Source organism: Pagrus pagrus (genome assembly GCF_965226575.1).
Source record: "Pagrus pagrus genome assembly, chromosome: 3".
Lineage (NCBI taxonomy): Eukaryota > Metazoa > Chordata > Actinopteri > Spariformes > Sparidae > Pagrus > Pagrus pagrus.
Genome location: NC_140187.1, coordinates 20374162 through 20395608, shown reverse-complemented (window position 1 = coordinate 20395608; position 21447 = coordinate 20374162). Strand labels below are relative to the sequence as shown.

Below are 21447 nucleotides of genomic sequence, written 5' to 3'. Positions count from 1 at the left end.
TTTTTTTATGCCTAAACAAACTGTCTTTGTAACCCTTTTTTTTTTTTAAACATTTTTTTCTACTTTCTTTATATTTGCCAGACTCTTCAAGCAGTGTTCTCGGGACCTTATTTTCCTCTGAGATCAGCTTGTTTATTCAATTATGCAATATTAAAATTCTGAGTTCGAATTTCTACTCCAAACTACATAGGGCCTGTTCCACATTACGAGATAGGCTGGTAGTAACCCTTAGTGAAGGTCCAAAAAAAAATTCATATCTTGCTGATTTAAATAGGTTTTATTTGATATTGGATGAGGCCTGATTGAATTAAAGGGGACTTCTAATTCTATTATGTTTAGTGCAGTATGTAAAAGTCCTGTAAGAAAAAGCCTGGATCATCATTTTTCTGGCTTGCACACAAGGGAGCACCAACATGCTACAAGTTTAAAGGTGACGCCAAATGCGACTTTTGTATAAGCAAGGAGACTGTTGAGACGGATGACCACAGTCTCACAGTCCACTTTGATGTCTCTGCAGCTGGTGAGCAGAACGGGCTTTTCCACAGAACGTGTTGTTCAAATGAAGGAGCTGAGCTGGACAGCCTTGCCAATCCTCGAAACTAAAGTTTGCCTGAAGCTAAAAACAAATGCAAACGAACAGTTTATAATGTAGAAGATTAATGAGTCCTGCAAAAAGTAACACTGAACATCATCCGTCCAGATTTCTTCAAAGAAATACAGGCTATAATTTAGGGTAAAAAGTTCATTTCTCTGGCTCAGTTATTAGCTTTCATAAAAGATCTACTCCAGTTGCAGAATTACCCAAATTTACCCAAATCTTTCTTCTCAGACTGCTCATTTAGTTCAGAGCACTGCAAGCCCTCTCTACGGGCCGTAAAACAACAAACACAGCGGTGTGAACAGTATTTCTGCGAATTAGCTGCAGACACGTTGTGTTGGTGTCTGTTTCATTCAGTGCGGCAGCCTGTCTGTGGGCTGTTCCTCTGTCTGCGTCTAGGAGCACACCAGTGACATTGTTGCACTCAGCAGAACCTCAGTCTGGCACAAGCAGCCACTTTGACGACACGAACATTGTTTGGACGTCAACAGGCTCGTTGCTACGTAACCCAGCCCCCGCCATCCCAAGTGTTCTGGCCTTATTACCTCGAGGGTAAAGAAAGCAGCGTGTTTGTTAGTGTGTTTGTGCGAGTATGTGCCCATACGTGCTTGTAAATGTGTGTGTAAGTTGCTGAGCTGCCTAATGGTGTGTATTGGGGATAGGAGAGATGGTGCACCGCCTGATTTTTTTCTGTTTAATTTATTAGCACCTCGATGTGGGAGTGAGGCCGAAAACATTCTAGTGTTTCGAAACACAGGTCAAAGATCATTCCTTAAAACAGACAGTTCATCTGGTCCGGTTCTTCTATTTTTTGTTTTTGTATGTATCAAAAACTACATCTGAAACAAAAGCTCATCTTTATTTAAAACTTCAGGATAAAAATACAACAAAACAACTCCAACTACCACCCATATACAATCTATTTAAGGACAACAGCACATGTTGAGGAAATACCACCCTTCCACCCTTTGCCTGCATTAACAGCCAGCACACCCACCCACACAGACACACACAACAGCATCAATGCTGTGGGGGTGAACCTCTGTCATCAAAGTGAGCTGTTGTTTGGGAGGAAGGGGAGCCTGTGTGGAGGAAAGTGGATGTGAATGGCGTGGAAAGGTTCGGGGAGTTCATGTGCGAGTGAGGGGCTCGGTCATTGAGACTGTCAGCGTGGGGTTCAAGGTCAGACTCGCTAACAGAGGGAGAAAGACAACAAACGGGGGTTGAACACACACACACACAGGCGGGCAAATGGAAAGAAAAGGGACAGGTTCAGATTTAAAATATAACATTTAAAAAGTTGTGTACCAAAGGCAGCGCACGTTAGTTCAGGTTGAAAGTATAAAAAAAACACTTTTACTCAATTTAATTTGTGTTTATACCTGATAGTTATCATCAGACATGAGCTATTCACCCGGCAACAATAGTTTGAATTTACCCGAGTGGTAAGTGTTGGTGAAATAATAAGGTGAATTTCAAATTAAACTCTTGACAATAAAACGCACACACCGAACTCATAAAAAGTACACTTGTAATTGTGCTTGCGCTCAACAGGGGCAGGATATTTTGGTGTATTTCCATCCTTGCGTTGTAGTAAAAATTAGAAACACTAAAGTTATGCGTATTGGACAGCACACACAAACAGATGGATGTGTGTGCTCGCCTCACGTGAGAGAAGTTACTTTTACACGTCCGCTGAGCAGACCACACACACACACACATCCTCACACGCCAGACAATCAGTCAGGCATTCCCTGCGGTGGGAATGTGTTTCTGAGGGAGAGTGTGAAAGAGGAAGTTTTGGTGAGGAAGGCTTGAGGAGAATGCATAAAAAAAAAAAAGAAAACAAATAAATGTCAGCCTGTGTATGTATTATAATCTTGCTAATGATAAGAACGTGCTGTGTTTCGAGTGAGATATAAATGTATGTCGTCTCAGCGACAGTTATACTTTATTTCCGTGCATTTAGCAAAGTAGGTAAACGTATGTAAGGATATCAACCTCCATCCTATTCTTCTTTCGTCTTCTTTTTATGGAAGCTCCAATACAAGCCAAACAAAAGCAGTTTGGTTGAGGTTTGGGGGCCCTTGGCAAAGACAGACATTGGACCCCTGACTGCCAAAACCCCTCCACCTTTAACCCTTTAATCCATCCTTGGCATACACTGCCTTTGAATTAGGGCTGAACCTACAGAGCCTACTTTTATAAAGTTTATTGCAACACAATCAACAAGCACAAGCACAAAAGTTGTCAATAAATGCTTATTTATGCATGGAAAACATAACACAATATACCCTTGTGAAAAATGGCCATTTATTTCAACATATGCTGTTGTTTTGGGGAAGAAATGTAATTCAAATGTAATTCAGTAATTTTCAGTAGACAAACTGTGATCACAGGACAACACAATTTCGTTCTGTTTCACTTAGTTTATATTCGCAGGACCCTTCTAAGAAGCCACCTTTCTTGCTTCAAGCAGCGTTCTGGGAACCTTATTCCTTCTGAGGACAGCTTTTTAATTTAGTTAAGGAAATACTGTACACCAAATACATATTTGAGTTTGTATTATTACCTTGTTAATCATTATTAATATTGTAAACTGTTTGAAGCTAGAAAGGTGGCAGGGTCCTCCAAATATAGTAAAGTAAAGTAAAACAGTATGAAATTGTGTCGTTCTTTAAGGTCAGTTCGTTTAGTCAGTCATGAAAACAAAGAGAGTTTATTTATTTAGTTTGTTGAGGCATTAAAGATCTTTCTCTTTCTCTTCTGATTAAAATACCTTCCCCAAAACTAATAAGTGCACATTTAAAGTGATGTTGATCAATGCGGGCTCTCTCTGAATAACACAATAAAACCAAATAAAGTCAGATATGTCATAATGAACTTGAGTAAGACTATTACCAACCTGACGCAGTTTCTCTGTTCTGTTTTCTTTATCTTTCTATCTTTAAGGGTTCTCCCTTTGAGAACTTTGAAATAACTTTTTTTTTTTAAGTTTTTTTCTACCAGTCACTCTTACTTGATTCAAGTTCAAGCAAGAGCATTCAACATGTTAAACGCACCCATCCCAGGCTATGGTTAACAGGTTGTAACAGTGTTTCTGTAATAAAAGGTGCACAAATTCTGGCTCGACATCAGAACATCACAATTCTCATGAAGTTCTGCTGAACCTGATGAAAGGAAAAACTCCTCTTTCCTCAGAATTTTTTGTTAGTCTTTTATCTTCTCTTTTTTTGTTAATTAGTTTTCAAGAATTTCTTGAGTGGGCTATTTACTCTGCGTTCCAGCTGGAAGTAATCTGAGCAACAGATTTTGAGTGTAAGGAGGCAGAAGGAAAGCCTGGTGATGGAGTGGGAGGGAAGGAAAGACGGGGATGAGGGCAGGGGGAAGGGGAGAGAGAGCGAGGCGGATGGGGGAAGGGCTGTTTGTGCATGCCTCAAATTCCTTAGGTGTTATCAGCATTGCCTGCTCCATAATTGTTCCTTTCGAGGAAGAAAAAAAAAGTACAAAGACTGTACAACATTGTCAAAGTAAAGGGGAGGGGTTGAGATCTTTAAAATCTGATAGCGCCATGTTTGACTTTGCTATTCTTATACTGTTGAAGATTAAAATCCAATGATATATACATGATGAAATGATAAACAAATCAATTTTATTTATAGAGCCCAAAATCACAATCATGCCTCTGGGCTTCACAATCTGTACAGTGAGCGACTTCCTCTGTCCTTAGTCCCTCGATTCGAGTGAGGAATAACTTGCCATATTGAGAAAAAAGTAACTTTTAACAGTTGTGTGTTTTTTTTCTCTTAATAATGCATTGATATTGAAACAAATGGCTAAGATTGTAATCACACCGTGCCTCTTGAGTTGGTCAAGGCTATCTTTTATTTTGATGATATAAATGATACAGTTGCTGTTTTGAAAAGCTTCTAAAACTAAAAAATAATGTATTTATATTTTTCTATTTTCAGTTTTTTGTGGTTGGACAAAGACTTGCAAAAATGTATTTAGTCTTTCATCTTTGGAAACTGACTTGTCTTTGTTGAACTCAGAGCCCATGCCTCGCTCTGCCTCCGTCACGTGATGTTTTCATTTATTCTGCTTTTAGACTTCTTCTAGTTTGTCCTTGACATCCATAATGTGTCAAACCACCCAAGACCGCCCAGACATTTTGTTAATTTTCTCAAACGGCGTTAAAGAGGCTTTCGTGCTTGGCCAAAATGAGCAGTTTCCTGTGTGGCTCCATCAGAACGAGCAGATGAAACAAGAGGAATGATAAACTAATTACTTGAAATGCCTTTTTTTTTTTTTTTTGTTACAAAATGGCTGCAATATGAAGTACTCGTACTGTGTTCTTACTGAATGGAGACACTGCATTGGTGGGTCACACACACACACACACACTACATACACACACACACACACACACACACACACACACACACACACACACACACACACAGGATGTGATTCTGGGAACTTTGATTGATGAGGTAATCCATCTGGCTCTGAAGCGAGGGAGGGGAGGACGAGAGCACCGGCGAAGGGAGAGAGGAAGGGAGTGTGGAAGATGAGTGATGATGTAGGTCCAAATCATGATACAGTTTAGAGATTTATGGGCAGATCTGAGTGTGTGTACGAAGGTGAGTTTTATCTCTGCTTAGCTGAAAATACCAGGTATTGATATTAATCCTTTAAACCGTGCCCACTTGAAAGGTTGGATTATTACAAACGTCACGTCTCTTAACAGTAACGCAGTGTGAGAACCACCAGCACTGACCTGTTTCTTCTCTTTGGACGTCCAACCTGGCTTCCATCACCGCCGCAGTGAACTGGGCGGTGGTGCATCATGGGCCCTAGCCGTGGATGAAAGAATGACGCATGAAATACTTGCTCCAGTCATGACACAAACCAGATGAATGGTGTTTTCACTTACTCCGACAATAAAAATTGCCCTGGAAAGAGAAACTTCACCAGCGGAGCAGGAGAGGTCTTTTAGCGGGAGACCGATGACGGGCGGTTTTCTGATATTTAAGACTGATGGGTTTCCATCCTCTGAGGTGAAAATCAATCTCAGAAGGAGAGGAGTAACTCAGTCGGTGTCAATCTTTTCAGAGAGATTTATAAAGAGGAAGTGAGAGACGCTGTCCTGTAGCATAATGTTGATACATTGGTACCTTACTTTAAAGGTATATTATGCAGGGATGGCTGGTTACTGTTTATAAACACAACATTTAAACCTGGCCCCTCCTCTCAGGCTCAGCACCCCTGCCCCTGAGAGAGATCCGTTTTGTAAGAGTCAGATAAATCCTGCATAGCATACCTTTAATACTTGATGTGCTGTCTTGCTACATGTGGGGGATTACTATTCGACTGACGAGGAGCACAATGTCAAAATTGTTCAAATCTGGACTTTGATGATTATTCCGCTTTCACATCGTCTCCCTGCTGCTCAGTGATTTCATCTATCATGATACTATAATGTGAAGGCTGTCTGATGAAATTAGAAATATCAAACAAGGCAGGGCAATTGAGCTATAATGACTTGTTTGGCAACCGAGACAGTAATCTTGACAAAGAGAGTGAATTTTGTCCTTCAAAACTACAACGTAACACATGAGTCATGCAACAGATACAGTATGATGTTACAACATGACGCTGCACAGGCTCAGATCAATATACAAGAGCTACAGCAGGAGACGAAAATTGCCCTGAGATGGATGAGGTGAGGCATTAATGCTGCGCAAAATGTCAGAAGAATAAAAGATGTGTATATACAGTATCAGTGAGTCACTTTCTAATGACTGCAGGGTCAAATATCAGTGTGAGCCATCAGAGCGCATCACTCTCCCCATGTCTCTCTTTCACACACACACACACACACACACACACACACACACACACACACACACACACACACACACACACACACACACACACATGTAACGTAATAGTAAAAAGTGAGGGAAAAAGAGGAGGTAAAAAAAAAAGAGTAATTGCAACCCCGGGTGGTGAATCCCAGTCTGGTGTGCAGCCCATAAGATGACCAGAGATGATAGACGTCAACAGTCCTTTGACATCCTCATTATGAGATTATCACCTGATAGAGAATTTTAATGAGACGCACATAATGAGATGAATTTGTCCATTTTCATTGCTTCACTTTCTCTCATTCATTGTTTTACACATTTTTTAAGCAAAGATATTCTGTGTCTGAAAATATGTAAAACTGAGAATTTAGTTTAGCTTGCACAAGACTGAGGTCTGACCTTTGAAAATTAGATTAAAATGAAAGTGATGTTTGCAAAGGGCCCACTATCTCCATCAGGGTGTCTGTCATCTGTGTTATGCTTCCATCTGCTGGTAGATGGTGTTAAACACTACTCCATGCCTGACACAGATCAACATTTCCCCTTCAATGAGCCAAAGAAATGTTGAAGTTGCAGCGTGTTGCTGAGTGGTCCCGGGCTCAGTGATGTGTTCTGTGTCTTCACACAGTCAAGTAGCTCGGTTGGCAGAGCGTGCGCTCCATGTACAGTGGCCCAGCGGTCAAATCTGATCTGTGGCAATTTGCTGCGTGTCATTCCCCCGTCTCTCACCCTGTTTCCTGTCACTCTTCACATGCACCCTGATAGTGATTCAGTGACCCCTTCATTCATTAATCCCCTCTGGGTTCTGCTGGCTCCAATGTCAGGAATCATGCAACAGACTCAAGATAAGCATTGGAGTTATGAACCTTTACAGAGATAAAACAACAAGGATTGCAGACACTGACATTGAACACTGGGGCAGAATGAAGTGTGGGACAAACAAACAAACGTTAATTCATCCAGATGCATTTCATTTACATCTTAATTGCAAGTAATCCCTCTCATTCACTGTCTGTGACCTTTCTCTTCTTCCTTTTTGGCCAAACTACCCTGATAAATGCTCAAAATGCAAACATGTGGGATGGCTGAATATATGCCAAATGAAAATTGAACATTACACGTCAGTCCTGTGACTATAATGAAAGTAGCATAACCAAATAAAATGCTAACATTTTGACCTTATTGATTATTCAGCTTTCAAATTGTCTTCGTGCCGTTCAGTGTTTTAATCCTTCATGATACTATAATTTGAAGGCTGTCTGCTGAAATTAAAAATATCACACAAGGCAGGGCAATCGGGCTGTAAGGACTTGTTTGGCAACCGAGACAGTAATGCTGACAAAGAGAGTGAATTTTGTCCCTCAAAATTACCTTGATAAATGCTCAAAATGCCACATTTTGAAGTCAAAATATGCCAAATGTGATGAAAATCAAGCATTAAACTCATCAGTCCTGTGACAAAAGCAAGTAACATAATCAAATCCTCACTCAATGGTTGAACTGCTCTGAAAACAAAGGTAAAAAGAAACAAAAAAAGTCATGTTTAGACTTTTTTTGCTCTTACAAAATACCAAAGGAAAATGGTGCCACACTGCTTCAAACTGACCACAGAATTGTGTAAAACGTGTCTGCGTGCTTTACACATGTGCATGCCTGTGGCTGTTTGAGGATGTCTAAGAAGTTCAGGGTTTTTTTGTGCATTTATTTTGAAAGTCTTTGTAGTTGTGTCTTTCCCTTTCCCTCCACTGAATGTCTGTTTTTAGTTAAGTTTGGATTGCGCAAAAGCCTTTGGTATGAGGATATTTTTGGACTGAAACTCAACATTTCATAGGTTCAAGTCAGTATGGTGTGACTGCCACGATATAAGTCAGACTAAAACTAAAATAAGCACCTCAAGCCTTGCCAAACACCTCGGTGCAAACATTAAAGGATGAAGAGTGGATTGGGAAAATAACTGAAATCCTGGTAGAATTAAAGCAGATCAAAGTTTGTTTAAAGTGGTGTCTCGTCTGCCTTGTTAAGTGCTACAGACTCATCTGGGAAAATGAAAGCGTTTTATCAAAAGAGCAGTTTCTCCTCGAGTTGCCTGCAAAGCGTGAGCTCAATTAATATAATGGTGGTAAGATTTGTTTTGCCGGATATTGTGGGCCAACTAATTTGTCTCTTGTATTTTATGTAAAAAAAAAAAGAAAAAGAAAAGAAAACTATAAAAATAAAAAAATCTCTGACACAAAGGACCTATTGTTCTTTGAAATGTAACACTGGCACTGTAGACCCACTGGATGTCAGTGCTGTGCAACATTTCAAAGACAGGTCCTGGTGGCTGTGGTGGTCACTGTATACAGTATACCAGTGTTGGTATTAACACTCTGAACTGATGGATGAATAATATGAATGTCAATTCTGCATGATCAGGATGGCTTTGTATGTACATGCGCTCCTGTCTGTGCCGGATAATCTGCGAAAAAATAAATTTGATTTGTCTTTTCTTCAACATATTAAAGATGTAAAATTGATTGATGAGTTTGACTTGATTGAATTTGATTTGATTATAATCTCTGTTAAGTAAAATTACTGAGAAGACTCCAGACCCACCATCATGTTGCCTCTAGTTCAGATTGGCTGTTCGAGATGTTTCCTGGGCGTATTTTACACTGAAATAGCAAATTACTGTGAAGACTGAAAGATCTATGTCGCTCACCAGAGTTGTGGTATGCACAAATGAGTCCTGTGACTTGGAGTCATAAACCAAACTGGAATTGCAAGTTGTGAAAAAAAATCTAAAAAGTCTTCCAATAAACTTTGACACCACCACCATTAACAGAGCCTTGAATTACTTGATACCCGTCTGAGTAGGCCAGTGTTGAAAGGTCGAAGTTCAGCCACACCTGATCTGTTTTTGAGTGAATGGTTTTAACTTAACGACAGGATTGTTTCAAGTGTCCTTGTCTTGTTGACAGAGAGGGATGCAGAGATAAGACAAAGTGCTGGGAGGATGTGAGCTTGCATAATTTGTGTAATGTTATTTTATTTGGACTGGATAAATGCCTTTCTTATTGAGTGCCATTTGTTTTGTTTTGAAAATGGCCCAAATCTCATTTCCTGTGTACTTGCACAGTACAGTTTTTTGGCATCTCTCTAAAAAAGTTATGGAATACAAGTCAGTTTGGAAAAGTAAACACATTGAATTAAGCATTTACTTTTTATGTAACAGTGTGTTGATTTGAAAATACTCTCAATGCGTTGGTAATTTTTCATGTTTATGAAAACACATCTTTAGGCTAGGAATTTTGACATGACTTAAGAGAAGAAAACTGACAAACTCAAAACAATAAAAAAGGGTATCTCATTTATGCATGTACTCTGTCCCAGAATGATTTAAAACAGTCTTCTGAGATGTCTGCTGTCTGAAGTGTCTGCTGTTTGTGATAAGTACTAGCAGTATGTAATCCTGGCCTTTTCTTTCAAGATGTTTGCAAAGGTTTAATTATAAGTTACAGGGGCCCTTATGTATACAATACAACCCCACTTCAGCTGTATGTGTCAACAAACAATATATGTGGAATGACATAATTTTGTTGGATGAGGATCCAACAATGTTGTACATTGAGATCCATGGTTACATCCCTATGTATGGGATGGGATTTCACTTTAACACTGTAAGGTATATTGAGCTATAATCAAAGCTATTACATCAATCAAAGCATTTATTGATTCCCCTTTTGTAACTATAACTTTACATGTGTCTCTGCACACAATGCCATGTCTTTCAGAACTATCAGTTTTTTTTCTGATGTACACCTATGAACATCAGAAGGTTTCGGACCATTCTAGCCCCAAAGATTTTCTTTATTGGAATAGGTTCAGCTCTGCAGGGTGCTCTTCAATGAAATAAAATGCATCTGTGGACTTGAATTTCTGTTCCTCTAATCATCCAAGAATTGCCTTAAGTTAAACCCGTTATACCAGTTTCTACTCTTTGCACACAAATGACCACATGTCATCATTTACTGAACTGGACTTTCATCTCTACCTGCCCTGCAGCAACAAACACGTTGTACATGCTAAGTGATGATGAATCCAAAATATCACTGGGAGTCTGGAGTGTCTGGAGACTCCTGCCAGGAATCTTAACAGTGGACTGCTGCAGTGATAGTAGTAGTTCATGGTGAAGCTCCTGTTTGTGAAAGTGTTAAAATAATTCTGGCATCTTTTATGGGAGATTGTTCAGTGGGGTTCAGAGAAGCTTGTCCTTTTACCAGGATCTGTGACCAATTTGGGGAACTGTTCAGCAAAGGGTATGTGAATAATGGGATTCAATGTTTGATCTATTGTTATGTACAAACTAGAAAGCCCAGTCTTTGAGCTGTTCAGTTGGAAGGATCTACTCTTATTTCCTCAATGCTGATGTCTGATCTGACTGACACGGGGTTAGTCAGTTAAAAACGTACAATTGGATATCATCAGCATAGCGGTAGTAAAAGAATCCATAAAAAACAAAATCAGGACATTTCTGCCATATTGACAGGAAGTAAAGTTTGTTTTTCCAGAAGCCAGAAACTGTCATGTCATTGTTCAAGAAACTAAAGATGGTGTGATGTCTCCGATGTCAAATGCAGCACATCCCATGAGAATAATGAGGGAAAAGCTACCTTCGCTGCTGTGTTTTACATTCCTGGCCAGGGGTTTCTCATTACAATATGATATGGTAAAATACGATCAATAAAACTTATTGTCATTTTGCATCCTTACACAGTTCCTTTATAGAAATTTACACACAGGTTAAACGCACAGTTACACATATGACGCATATTCATAGACATACAAAGCACATCAAACAGTCATGGCCATATAACAAATCACATAATATCCTCAGAAATAGGTTTTGGTAAGCAGCACACTTTATTTGGTTTAACAACACGAGAGACTGATGTATAGAATAGTTCTTCAGCCTTTTGGTTTAAATGCTGTGGATGGGACATAAATCCATGGGTGGCACCACCTGGTGTTAAATTTGTGGTAGTTGTATCGCTGTTTCAACTTTCAAGTTTCAAGTATAAATTTGTCATGTAGCTACATATCTGTACATATTGTGGCATGAAATGCTTTGTTGCACCCTCCAGCTTGTGTTTGAGCATGTGTATCAAAATTACAAGAGAAAAGCGAAGAAAATATATAAACAACAAAAGGTTAGATCATTATGCAAATATTAATTATGGTGTAAATATTACAGGGCTGACTTGATCATATACTAGATTGAAAAACAAACAACATGCAGTGTTCATGATTTTGAAGCCAGTGATCATCAGCATCTGCACATCTTCACAACAAATGCACAGATGACGCAGGATCTGGAAAAGCTGTGTGAAGCTCCTGCTTGTTATGTCCTCAATGAAGCTCCTTGCTGGTAGGAGAAAAGAAACTGGTGACACTATGTGTCACGGAGGCAGCTCATGGCTGTCTACTGCGAAATCATGTCAATTTTGTCTTGTGTTTCTTTCTGATTATCTGACCTACTGTACAAACAGAAGCAATAATATGGATAAAGTCAGTATGGTGCCCTCATGGGTTAACAGAGCTCACCTAACGTGGCCTTTTTTGCCATGATCTGAAAGACACGACTGACTTTGGTTATCAATATACCAACATTCATTCACATGCTGTTCACCAGTTTTTTGGTACTTCTGAAACTTGGGGCAGGGTTTTCTGATGATGAAATGTTGAATCCTTTGAGGACGTTTTATCTCATTTGGGGAGGAGGCATACATTCAGACAATTCACACATTCGGTCCTCTGAAGGCCACATGAAGGCTGCATCCTTGGAAGGAGACAGTCCGTGAAGCAGGAGCCTCATCAATCCAGTTGCTGCTTCCCATTATAGAGACGATTAAGAATTCATAAGTCATTCAAGCTAAATGGGTCCAAAACTAGCTACAATATTATCACCAAATGGAAAAGTAAATGGGGAACCAGGTGGTTAGACTAAACGAAATGCATATTGCATTAAGTGTGTGGCCTCTATTTTTCATTTTAAAATGATGTTGCTAAATTAGTTTTGAACACAGGAAATGATTTCTCTATTTCAGTTGTATACTTAAATTGATTTTGTGAATTTCACTTTTGGGGAAAATTACAGTGTTATGTTATCTTGATTAAATGATTCCACTGTATCAATTAAAACGTGTTCATTGTTTTCCATGCTTGTTTTGATTTTATTACTCAAATCAACCCTAAAATGCATCAGTTTTTCTACAGACCGATTTGTTCATAATTATCTTTCATTAAAGCTTTTCTTTATTGACCAATCTGGTGAGTAACTTTATAATTCGATTAATTGATTCTTTTCATTTGTAAAGTGCTTTAATTATTTCTCCTTTCTAATGTCTAATTAAACACTGATTACAATTTGCTCTATAACCATTTCCCAGGCTCTGGAGGTCCATCTCTTTAGGAAGATCCAGCAGAGGCTAATTAGTAATTTGGGGAGATGGATTGTTAATTCCTGGGGTGCAGACATATTTATGTGATATGATAGGCCTATGAAACTCACAATAATGGACAAATCATATACAATACTTTGAACAAAGTCAGTTTGATTATGTATTATTTGGTGCTATCATAATCATCATTATTTTTGCTGTTGTTGTTTCGGTACTAATATGACCAGGGTTGCAGCAGTATCCCAGTTTTAAGCATTCCTTGGTATGAACTTTGCTTATCTAAGGTGTTGAATTCTACTGTGTGTTATTTCCAGTGATGAAATGTCACTAAATATAAATAAATATTTCCATTTTCTGCTACTTTATACTTTTACTTATGCTATTTTGGAGGCAAATATTGTACTTTTGTACTATAATTATGGCAACTCCTTTGCATATTACATGCTGAATCAGAGCCAAAGTAACACATTTTAAAATGTATTTATTTTATCAGCAATCGGATAAAACAAACAAACAAACAAACAAAAAAAGAAAATAATAATAAAACAAAAACAAAACAAAAAAATCAGATCCTATGTAACTGGTCATCCAATAGCATACAGTATATACTGTACATGTAAATATACAGTATGTATAAGTTATGCACATGTATACTTACTTCTACTTCTACTAATACTACTTACTTTTGCTTCTATTACTTAAGTACATTAAATGTCGGATACTTTTGTCAGAAGACTTTTACTCAAGTACTATTCTCTATTCTTATGGGTTACTTTCAATTTTACTAAAGTAATATTTTAACACGATATATTTATATTTACTCAAGTACAACTTTTGGGCACATATATCCTATATGTATGTATGTATGTATGTATGACTGTATGTATTTAAATCATATATTTAATATTTCGTGAAACTACAGATTATATTATATTATAATTTTGTGAAATTATAAGAGGCTAAAGCACAAAAATAACCCTTTTGATTCAACCCTAAAAAGGGTCATTTAACAACAACAAAAAACAACAACAACATCAATAATAACAATAATAATAATAATAATGCTAACAAAGATAATAATGCAGTTTTAACCGTTATCTGAGGAGGTTATTGTACCATGAATATCTCATACCATTGCAGCCTTGAACAACAGGCCACAATCAGCATCAGCACAACAAAGTTGCAAAGTATTTGCAAGTGAAACAAACAGACAACAATGAATGGGAAAGAGAAATAAATACATACATGCGCACTAAATAATTAAAGTGTGACTGAGGCGCAGTCCGGATCGCTGTTGCAGTAAGTTTGTTGTGGTGTGGTGGAGGCGGGTGGCTGGATGCTCTGCTGGCTGGATGTTGGGGTTCGGGGTGCTGGAGTGAGAGAGGGGAGGGCCGGCAGAGCTCCTGCTGCTGCGACGTCACTCAGCCTGCTGACTGACTGAGCTCCAGGCTTCAGGCTCAATCTGTGGCCAGCAGCAGCAGCAGCAGAGGCAGCGGCGGCAGCAGAGGTGGTGGTGGAGGAGAGGAACATTTGATCCACTTCTTTTATTCCCTCCTGCGGCTTCTCTCTCCACCGGGGCAGGCGGAACAAAAGACGGACAACTGCATGATTAGAGGCGCCAGCTCCCCCTCATCTCGACTGCAAACCAAGGCTAGCTTGATGCTCAGTTCAGCCTGCTAGCCTTTGTGGCAGGGCTGTCCATGCATCCAAGGAGCCCCTGAGCAAACCCTGGGCTGGGAGAAGCCTCGGCTTTTTTTTTTTTTTTCATTAATTTTTTTATTTTTATTTTTATTTTTTGCCTTGAAAAATAATCCTCCGAGTGGGCAGACACACAGCAGCATCCCTGTCAGCTTCACTGCGCAGCGCTGAACGCGGCTCTCCAGTGAGGAGCATCATCGCCCGGGCACGGTGGTTACACGTCGTCGCCTGTCTGCAACCTCCAGCTGGACGGGACCAAAGGGGGCGATTGATGACTAATAATCTATCAAGATAGGCTACAATGTTGCGCACCACGGCCAACATGTTGGCGACAGGATTGCTTTTCTTGGGATTGTTGCACAGTTTCAAAGTAATCGCTCCGGGGAGGGCTATTGATGGTAAGCTTGAATCTTATGTATATATTTAAAAAAAAAAACAACTACACGAGTGTGTTCACACAGCATTTGTTGTACGGTCTGTCTGCGTGCAAGGAGAGCAGACTGCCTCCTGACGGCTCGGCTGAGGGAAGCAACGTGGAGGGGATGAAAGCGAGACAAACTGCAGCGGTCTTTTGTTTCTGTCTCTCACTGCCACATGTGAATATTGCAATGTCACAGCAGCAGCAGCAGCAGCAGCAGCAGATCGCACATTTCCTCCTGCCCTCCTCTGGATACAGGCGCTCTCACACATTCAGCCTGGCAGTCAGTGATGAAACTGTAGCACAGGCCCCGGTACCTGCTCAGACCACTTGTTTACAGATCGATGCGTTCAATTTCTCACAGCAGTCAGACACTCTGGTTTTTTCGACTGCGATCTGTGATGATGATGATGATGTTGTATCTAATGTGTCTGAGCTCCAGTCAGCTCACGTCCAACAGGCTTTCCCAAGTGGTGTGCTGATGTGATGACAGCAGTGGTGCTATTCCTCAATCAGACACACTGTCACATTCGTATGGAGAATTTAAAGTGTGTGTGGTTTTTTCCTCTCTTAAGGTGTTTTCATGTCTCAGAGAGATGCTTTATTGGAACAATCGACCCATCTTTGCTCGTCACATGTGATCTTTACAGTTAGATCCCCTCATCTGGCAGCTCGGATGTTCATCAGACCCCTGAATGCCAACAGTCATATGTTGATCTGCAGGCAGATAGAGAGCAGTTCAACACAGCTCCCCTACGACCTTGTTGTGGACACACACACACACACACACACACACCGTCGCAGACTGGAACAACTTCTGGAAACTATTAAGCCCCACGGTCCCACTCACGCGCTCGTCTGTTTGGTAAGGAAAGGAAAGGAAAGGAAAGGAGAAGGAGAAGGGCGTTATCAAAGGAGCAGTTGGTGCAGACAGATTTGCTCAATTCTTTGCAGGTGAAAAGAGAATGTGAGTTTATTTTCTTCAGCCAAGATGTAATGCCTCTCATTCATCTCGGGTATGGTATGACCTGCGAATGAACGCTTATGTCCAAAGAATATTTTGACATAAGAATAAGAAAACTAGTTTATCTGGGTTTTAAATTTGACGTATCACTAAATCCAGTAGGGCTTCAACACGCATGACTGACTCGAACCACGAGCTGCTTTCTGTGAGATTCATCGTCAGGCCGTAAACGCGTCCCTCAGCCTTTGAAGTCATCTCTTTGCATTTGGCAATCCAGTGCTGTGAGGTTCTTAGGGAGCAAAATCCATATAAATTACCACCTTGAAGATAGACTTGGATCAAGCCTGCAATCCCCATACAGCTTCCCCCTCCTCCTCCTCCTCCTCCTCCTCCTCCTCCACGGTCTACAGCAACAGCTGAGAAATCCTGCGTTTAAACAAACAGTCTCTGCCTCGCCGTACTGTTATTGTTTTAGTGAAATTTTCCTCCCCGTCATTCTTAATGCCTTCATTTGATGAGTCAGCCCTGTGCAGAGGAGATCGCCAAACCTTAGCTTTACTTGAGAACTCCCTTGGATGCAGAGGCTGCTGTGCTTCACGTAGCCTCTCAAGGAAAACCTATTGAAACTCGTTTCACAGTTGACACGGCTCATGTAATTGCTTAGACTGAATGTGAGATTTACTCAATAACTTGGATTTTTTTTTTTTTACTGGATGTCTGTAATTGTAACAGCGACAGTTTGAAGCTTACCAAACCTTAAGCAACATGTCACTTGTTGTATAAGAAGCTCGAGTGCATGTTACCCCCTTTCAAGCGCAGCTAAATTGCTTTCTTAACCTCTTTGATTGCCTCTTTGATTTTCAGATCCTTTGAACCACATATGTTACCAGTAAAGTTTTTCAGACTTGCCTGCAACTCCTCTTTTTCCATTTTCTAGACCTCTAAAGATTTTCTCTCCCTGTCACTGCACTGTAGCCAGAGCAAAGACCCCGGGCCACCGACAAACCCTGAGTTTAATTGGGTCTAAACTGCTCTTTGTTTCCCAGAGGGGACCTCCACGAACAGTCGCAAATTGTTCAGAAGGCGCTGCTAATTGGGGGCCTGGTGGAAAAGGCCTTAATGAAGGAATTCACATTGCAAGTACTGTAATGCCGTTGCAAAACGAGATCACTGGTGATCACTTGAGCACTGTCCCTTGAGGCTTTCAGTGGTAAACACCTTCCATAGAAAACTAAAAATGGAGAAATTGTGTCACAGAGGACAGCTGGAATCATTTCCACTTGAAACATCTCTTTTTTTTCATGCAGACATCAATTTATGTCATTCTATTTTTTCTGAAATGCCCTGTTCCTCATTTTGTTTCCTCCTTTTGCAATTTTCCTCCCTCAAATTAAACATTTACAACACATCCTCGATAACAGAAGTAACACAGGCTCCTTTCCCCTTAATTATCTCACCTTCCGCTGCTCCTCTTCCCCTGCTACTTCTCCCCTGAGGACTCCTCTGCTCCAACATTTGGTGGAGGCCTTAGAACTGGCCCAGCATTTGGCTGTTACCAGCGCGATGCTGCAAATCACAAAGACATCCACGTGGCCAAAAGGTTACCACTATACTGTTAACTGACAACTGAGGGCATTTTTGTTAGGTACTCCTTGCTGTTGACCTTATGTCACACAAGCAACAATTCAAAAGTAAGACGTAAATAATAGAGGACGAGTATATTTAGCTCTGCCGATATGTGGTTTAGATCAGTGCATAACTGGAAGAGTGTTGGTTGGTTTCTGCCTAATTACCTTATATGACACACTGAAAAGCAGCCACGACTGCATAACTGAGCGAATATAAAATCCAGTACTTTGGTCAGCAGCTTTTCCTGGAGGAAAACAACTCAGAGGCTAAATAAAGTTCAGTCACATTATTACATTGATGGTTTATGTGGCTGTAGTGATGAAATCACACTGCTGAAGATTTCCAGCCGGCTCAAGACTCAACATACAGACAATACAACTGCATCAGACCTGATGTGAAATCTTAGTGTCCTGTTCATTTGTAATGGTCACTGTGGGATGCTCCATTTCTGAAAGTACTCTTAAGCTAACCTCAGCCGAAACACTACAAAAAGCTTTAAAGGTTTTTGAATCAGCCTACCAGCACCCCTACGGCAACCAATGGAGAATTCAGTTCACCACTCTTCACACACAAATTTTGGTTTCTATACTTAGTTTTTTGTACTGTTTTTTTGAGTTTGTTGCCAACGAACAGAGCTAGGCTAGCTGTTTATCTCTGTTTCCAGTCTTTATGCTAAGCTAAGCTAACTATCTATCTATAGTTATCTAGCTATCTCCTGGCTCCAGCTTTCTATTGAATGAACAAATATGAGAGTGGTATCACACTGGTATGGACACTTTAGAAAATATGCTTATTCACTTTGGTGCCAAGTTAGATGAGAGGATCGATAATACCCTCATACCTGTTTGTTCAGTTTGTACCCTGCCAGAAGCCAGTTAGCTTAGCTTAGCATAAAGACTGTAAACGGCTGCCCGTATCAAAATATCAGCACCATAAGGCAAACAAATTAGATATATCATGCTAAATTAGTGAGCCTAAGAGATACTGGTTGATAGATTTTGTTGCCAGTGAACAGAGCTAAGCTACCTGTTTCCCCCGTTCCCAGTCTTTATGCTAAGCTAAGCTAAGCTAACTGTCTCTTGGCTCCAGCTTTCCATTGAGCGGACAGAAATGAGAGTGTTATCAATTTTCTCATCTAACTTTAGCAAATAAACATATTTCTTTGAACAACAGCAGTAAAATGTGCCAGAAGATCCTTTTTTGCCTGAAGAAACTGCAGAAAATCTTTCAAAAGCTGCGATCTATTATCGCTGATGTGCTCTGAGTATATGTGTCCAGGCTTGTCAGACCAGCCCTGTGACCCACTTTAGAGTTGTGACCCACTGATTGAGATACACTATCTAGATGGAGCTATTTAAGGACTGGAGATGGAGCACGGTCTCAGGGGGCCCTCTGAAAGAATATGAGCAGAAACGTGCTCTGAGATATCATGAACATGCACATGTACAGTATGTTCTCAGTACATTAGCCAGCAACTTTTGACGCCTCAGCTATCAATGTGTGAAGGTAAGGATAGAAAGAAGCTCACTTGTGAAAGCAGACTCAGAGCCCTCTCTGCCACAAGACTTTGTTTTGTAGCTTAGACTAAATGCTGAGATGGAGGCCATATTGCATCGACAATCCGTCTTACTCAGTAGTTATTATCTCTGTCAGAACAAAACGACAGAAATCCTTCCTGCTGAACCTCGTGTTTAGCATTACTCCAAGGACAGCACCAAGGAAGCAGGAAGACATTTTCCCCTTGTTTTAACGTTGTGAAGCCGAGAAACGATTCCAGTGAAATGATATTAATGCAGGACAGAGCAGAGCAAAGAAAACTGAACCTCAACATGTTAAATGAGAGAGGGAGTTCTGACTGCATTTTAGATTGACAATTAGCACATCAGGACCCCTGCGGTTTTTGAATTAATTCAGAGTCATTATATCCGTCTGTGTTGAAGCACAGAGAACATCTGTTTGGTTGACAGTGCAAATGTTGTCAAACTTAAGAAATAATAGAGAAAATGTATTTACTATGTTTGGTTTAATGTTATCTGGTCAGCTGATGACATTTGCATTGTGTACCAAACTACAACAACCACTCGAAACACAGTCACGCACGTAACCCAGAATATAACAGCACATTTTTGTTTTTAACACTGTTTTTGTACAGATACATGGGTGCAGCGTGAACCAGCTGTGGATACTACCCCGACATATCGTCATCTTTCAAGTTGATATGGCAAACTTGTTAGCGAACTCGTTAGCAAACTCCAGCTTGTTTACATATCCAGCTAGTATGGAGTAACATTAGAAGAAATGCCTCCACAAAATGAGGGTACAAAGTTCAGAGAGTAGGTGACGACTGATTTTTGTGGTTATGGTTGCCAACATGTTCGTTCCTCAACTTTGTGTAGGAAAGGTTCCTGTTCGCGGTGTAGTGGCAGCGTCATCAGCATGAGAAACCACGTAGTGTTTTTGTAATGTGCGGTGGAAAACCAAAAAAAGCGATCTGAAAGATACTGAAGCTTTGTAAAGGGGGAAGTTGTCCTGTATAGCTGCTTTGGTTAAATTATTGTAAGTCCAAGTGGGAAAAAAAGCCATTGCTTTGATTTTATTGCCCTAGCTCGTTGGTTAAGTTTTATGTGGAAGGCACTTCAATAATGAATCCATGCACTTCCTTGATATATATCGCCCACAGAGGAAGTAACAGACATTTCACTTTATGGTCCTACAGCAGCAACCACAAATGGTGATCTGTTGAAGAGATCGTACTCCCTTGATAATTTGGCAGATAAATTTGCATTTGCATGAGTAAGAGTGCATGAGAGAGAGAGAGAGGGAGAGCGAGAGATCGAGAGAGAGTTGTAGCCTGTGTCCGCAATTGGTAACCTCGAGACCTCAAACATAGGGAGGATTCAGTTTCCTGCATCCTGGTGACTTATAAGTAAAAAATAAAACAATGAGTGCACGGCAACGGCATTTTTACTGTTGCATACTTTTAATTGTACTTAAAATCCCTCTGGCATGAACTTGGTGAATCTCAAGCAATAACTAACATTCATCTAACGCTTTTTTATTCGTTCATTTGCTGCCCCCGTCCCCTAGAGAGTGTGTGCATGCCACTGTGCTATGTTTATCAGCCTCTCGGAGGTGATTGATGTCGGAGCAACCTCGACACGGCAGATTTGACTAAATGCAGGACCCTTTCCTTTAAAACTTTTTGTACGAAACAGGAATTTTTATTTCAAGGACTTCTGTACGGACAGCGAGGTGCAACAGTACAGTAGACGGCACTAGTGCCAGACACAGGCTGTGATAAATAAAAGGTATGCAAACAAAATACAGGAGAATTGTGACCCGTGGAGAAAACCAGGAGAGGGTATTGAAAATCGGGAGGGTTGTCGTGTGTGCCTATGCCAGAAGAAACTTCATAGGTAGTGAAGCACGGAGCAGCAGTCTTTCACATACTGGTGTGGATGTGACCAGGATAGAGGACTGAGATAGTGTTGTTTTATGAACACTCATTCAGCCCACGTTCAATCATTGGTAACAACCGTATAGTCGTGACTAAAAACCTGGTACCGATTTATTCAGACAAGGCTTGAGTCAGCAACTGCAGTTCTGTGCTTATCCCTGCTAAAAGCCGGCTTGAAGGGATTTGTCACAGTTGCAGTGTTGTTTTACGCAGGAAATCAACACTTATTGTATTTTTTGTATTTTTTATTTCTGACTGTATATAATACGGCTAAAATAACTATTGTATTTTAGTAACAGGAACATGCTGACTACATGCTGTCAGGGTCAGGTGGGATGACTTGTGATGACCTGTTCACATTGACAGCAAACAT

General features: G+C 40.3%; 1 protein-coding gene across 7 annotated transcripts in view; it reads left to right on the top strand.

Annotated features, from left to right (window-relative positions):
* The first annotated feature begins 14217 nt into the window (after positions 1-14217).
* Positions 14218-21447, top strand: part of LOC311254384 (low-density lipoprotein receptor-related protein 1-like) — a 99273-nt gene continuing 92043 nt past the window's right edge. For 5 of the 7 annotated variants that reach the window (XM_084348112.1, XM_084348111.1, XM_084348108.1 and 2 more), the window contains exon 1: positions 14219-15004. In XM_084348112.1, the coding sequence (XP_084204238.1) occupies positions 14908-15004 (97 nt within the window). In that variant the 5' untranslated portion in view covers positions 14219-14907. Of the gene's footprint in view, positions 15005-21447 lie in introns of all 7 variants that reach the window. The other 2 variants (XM_084348109.1, XM_084348107.1) reach the window with 1 other exon arrangement.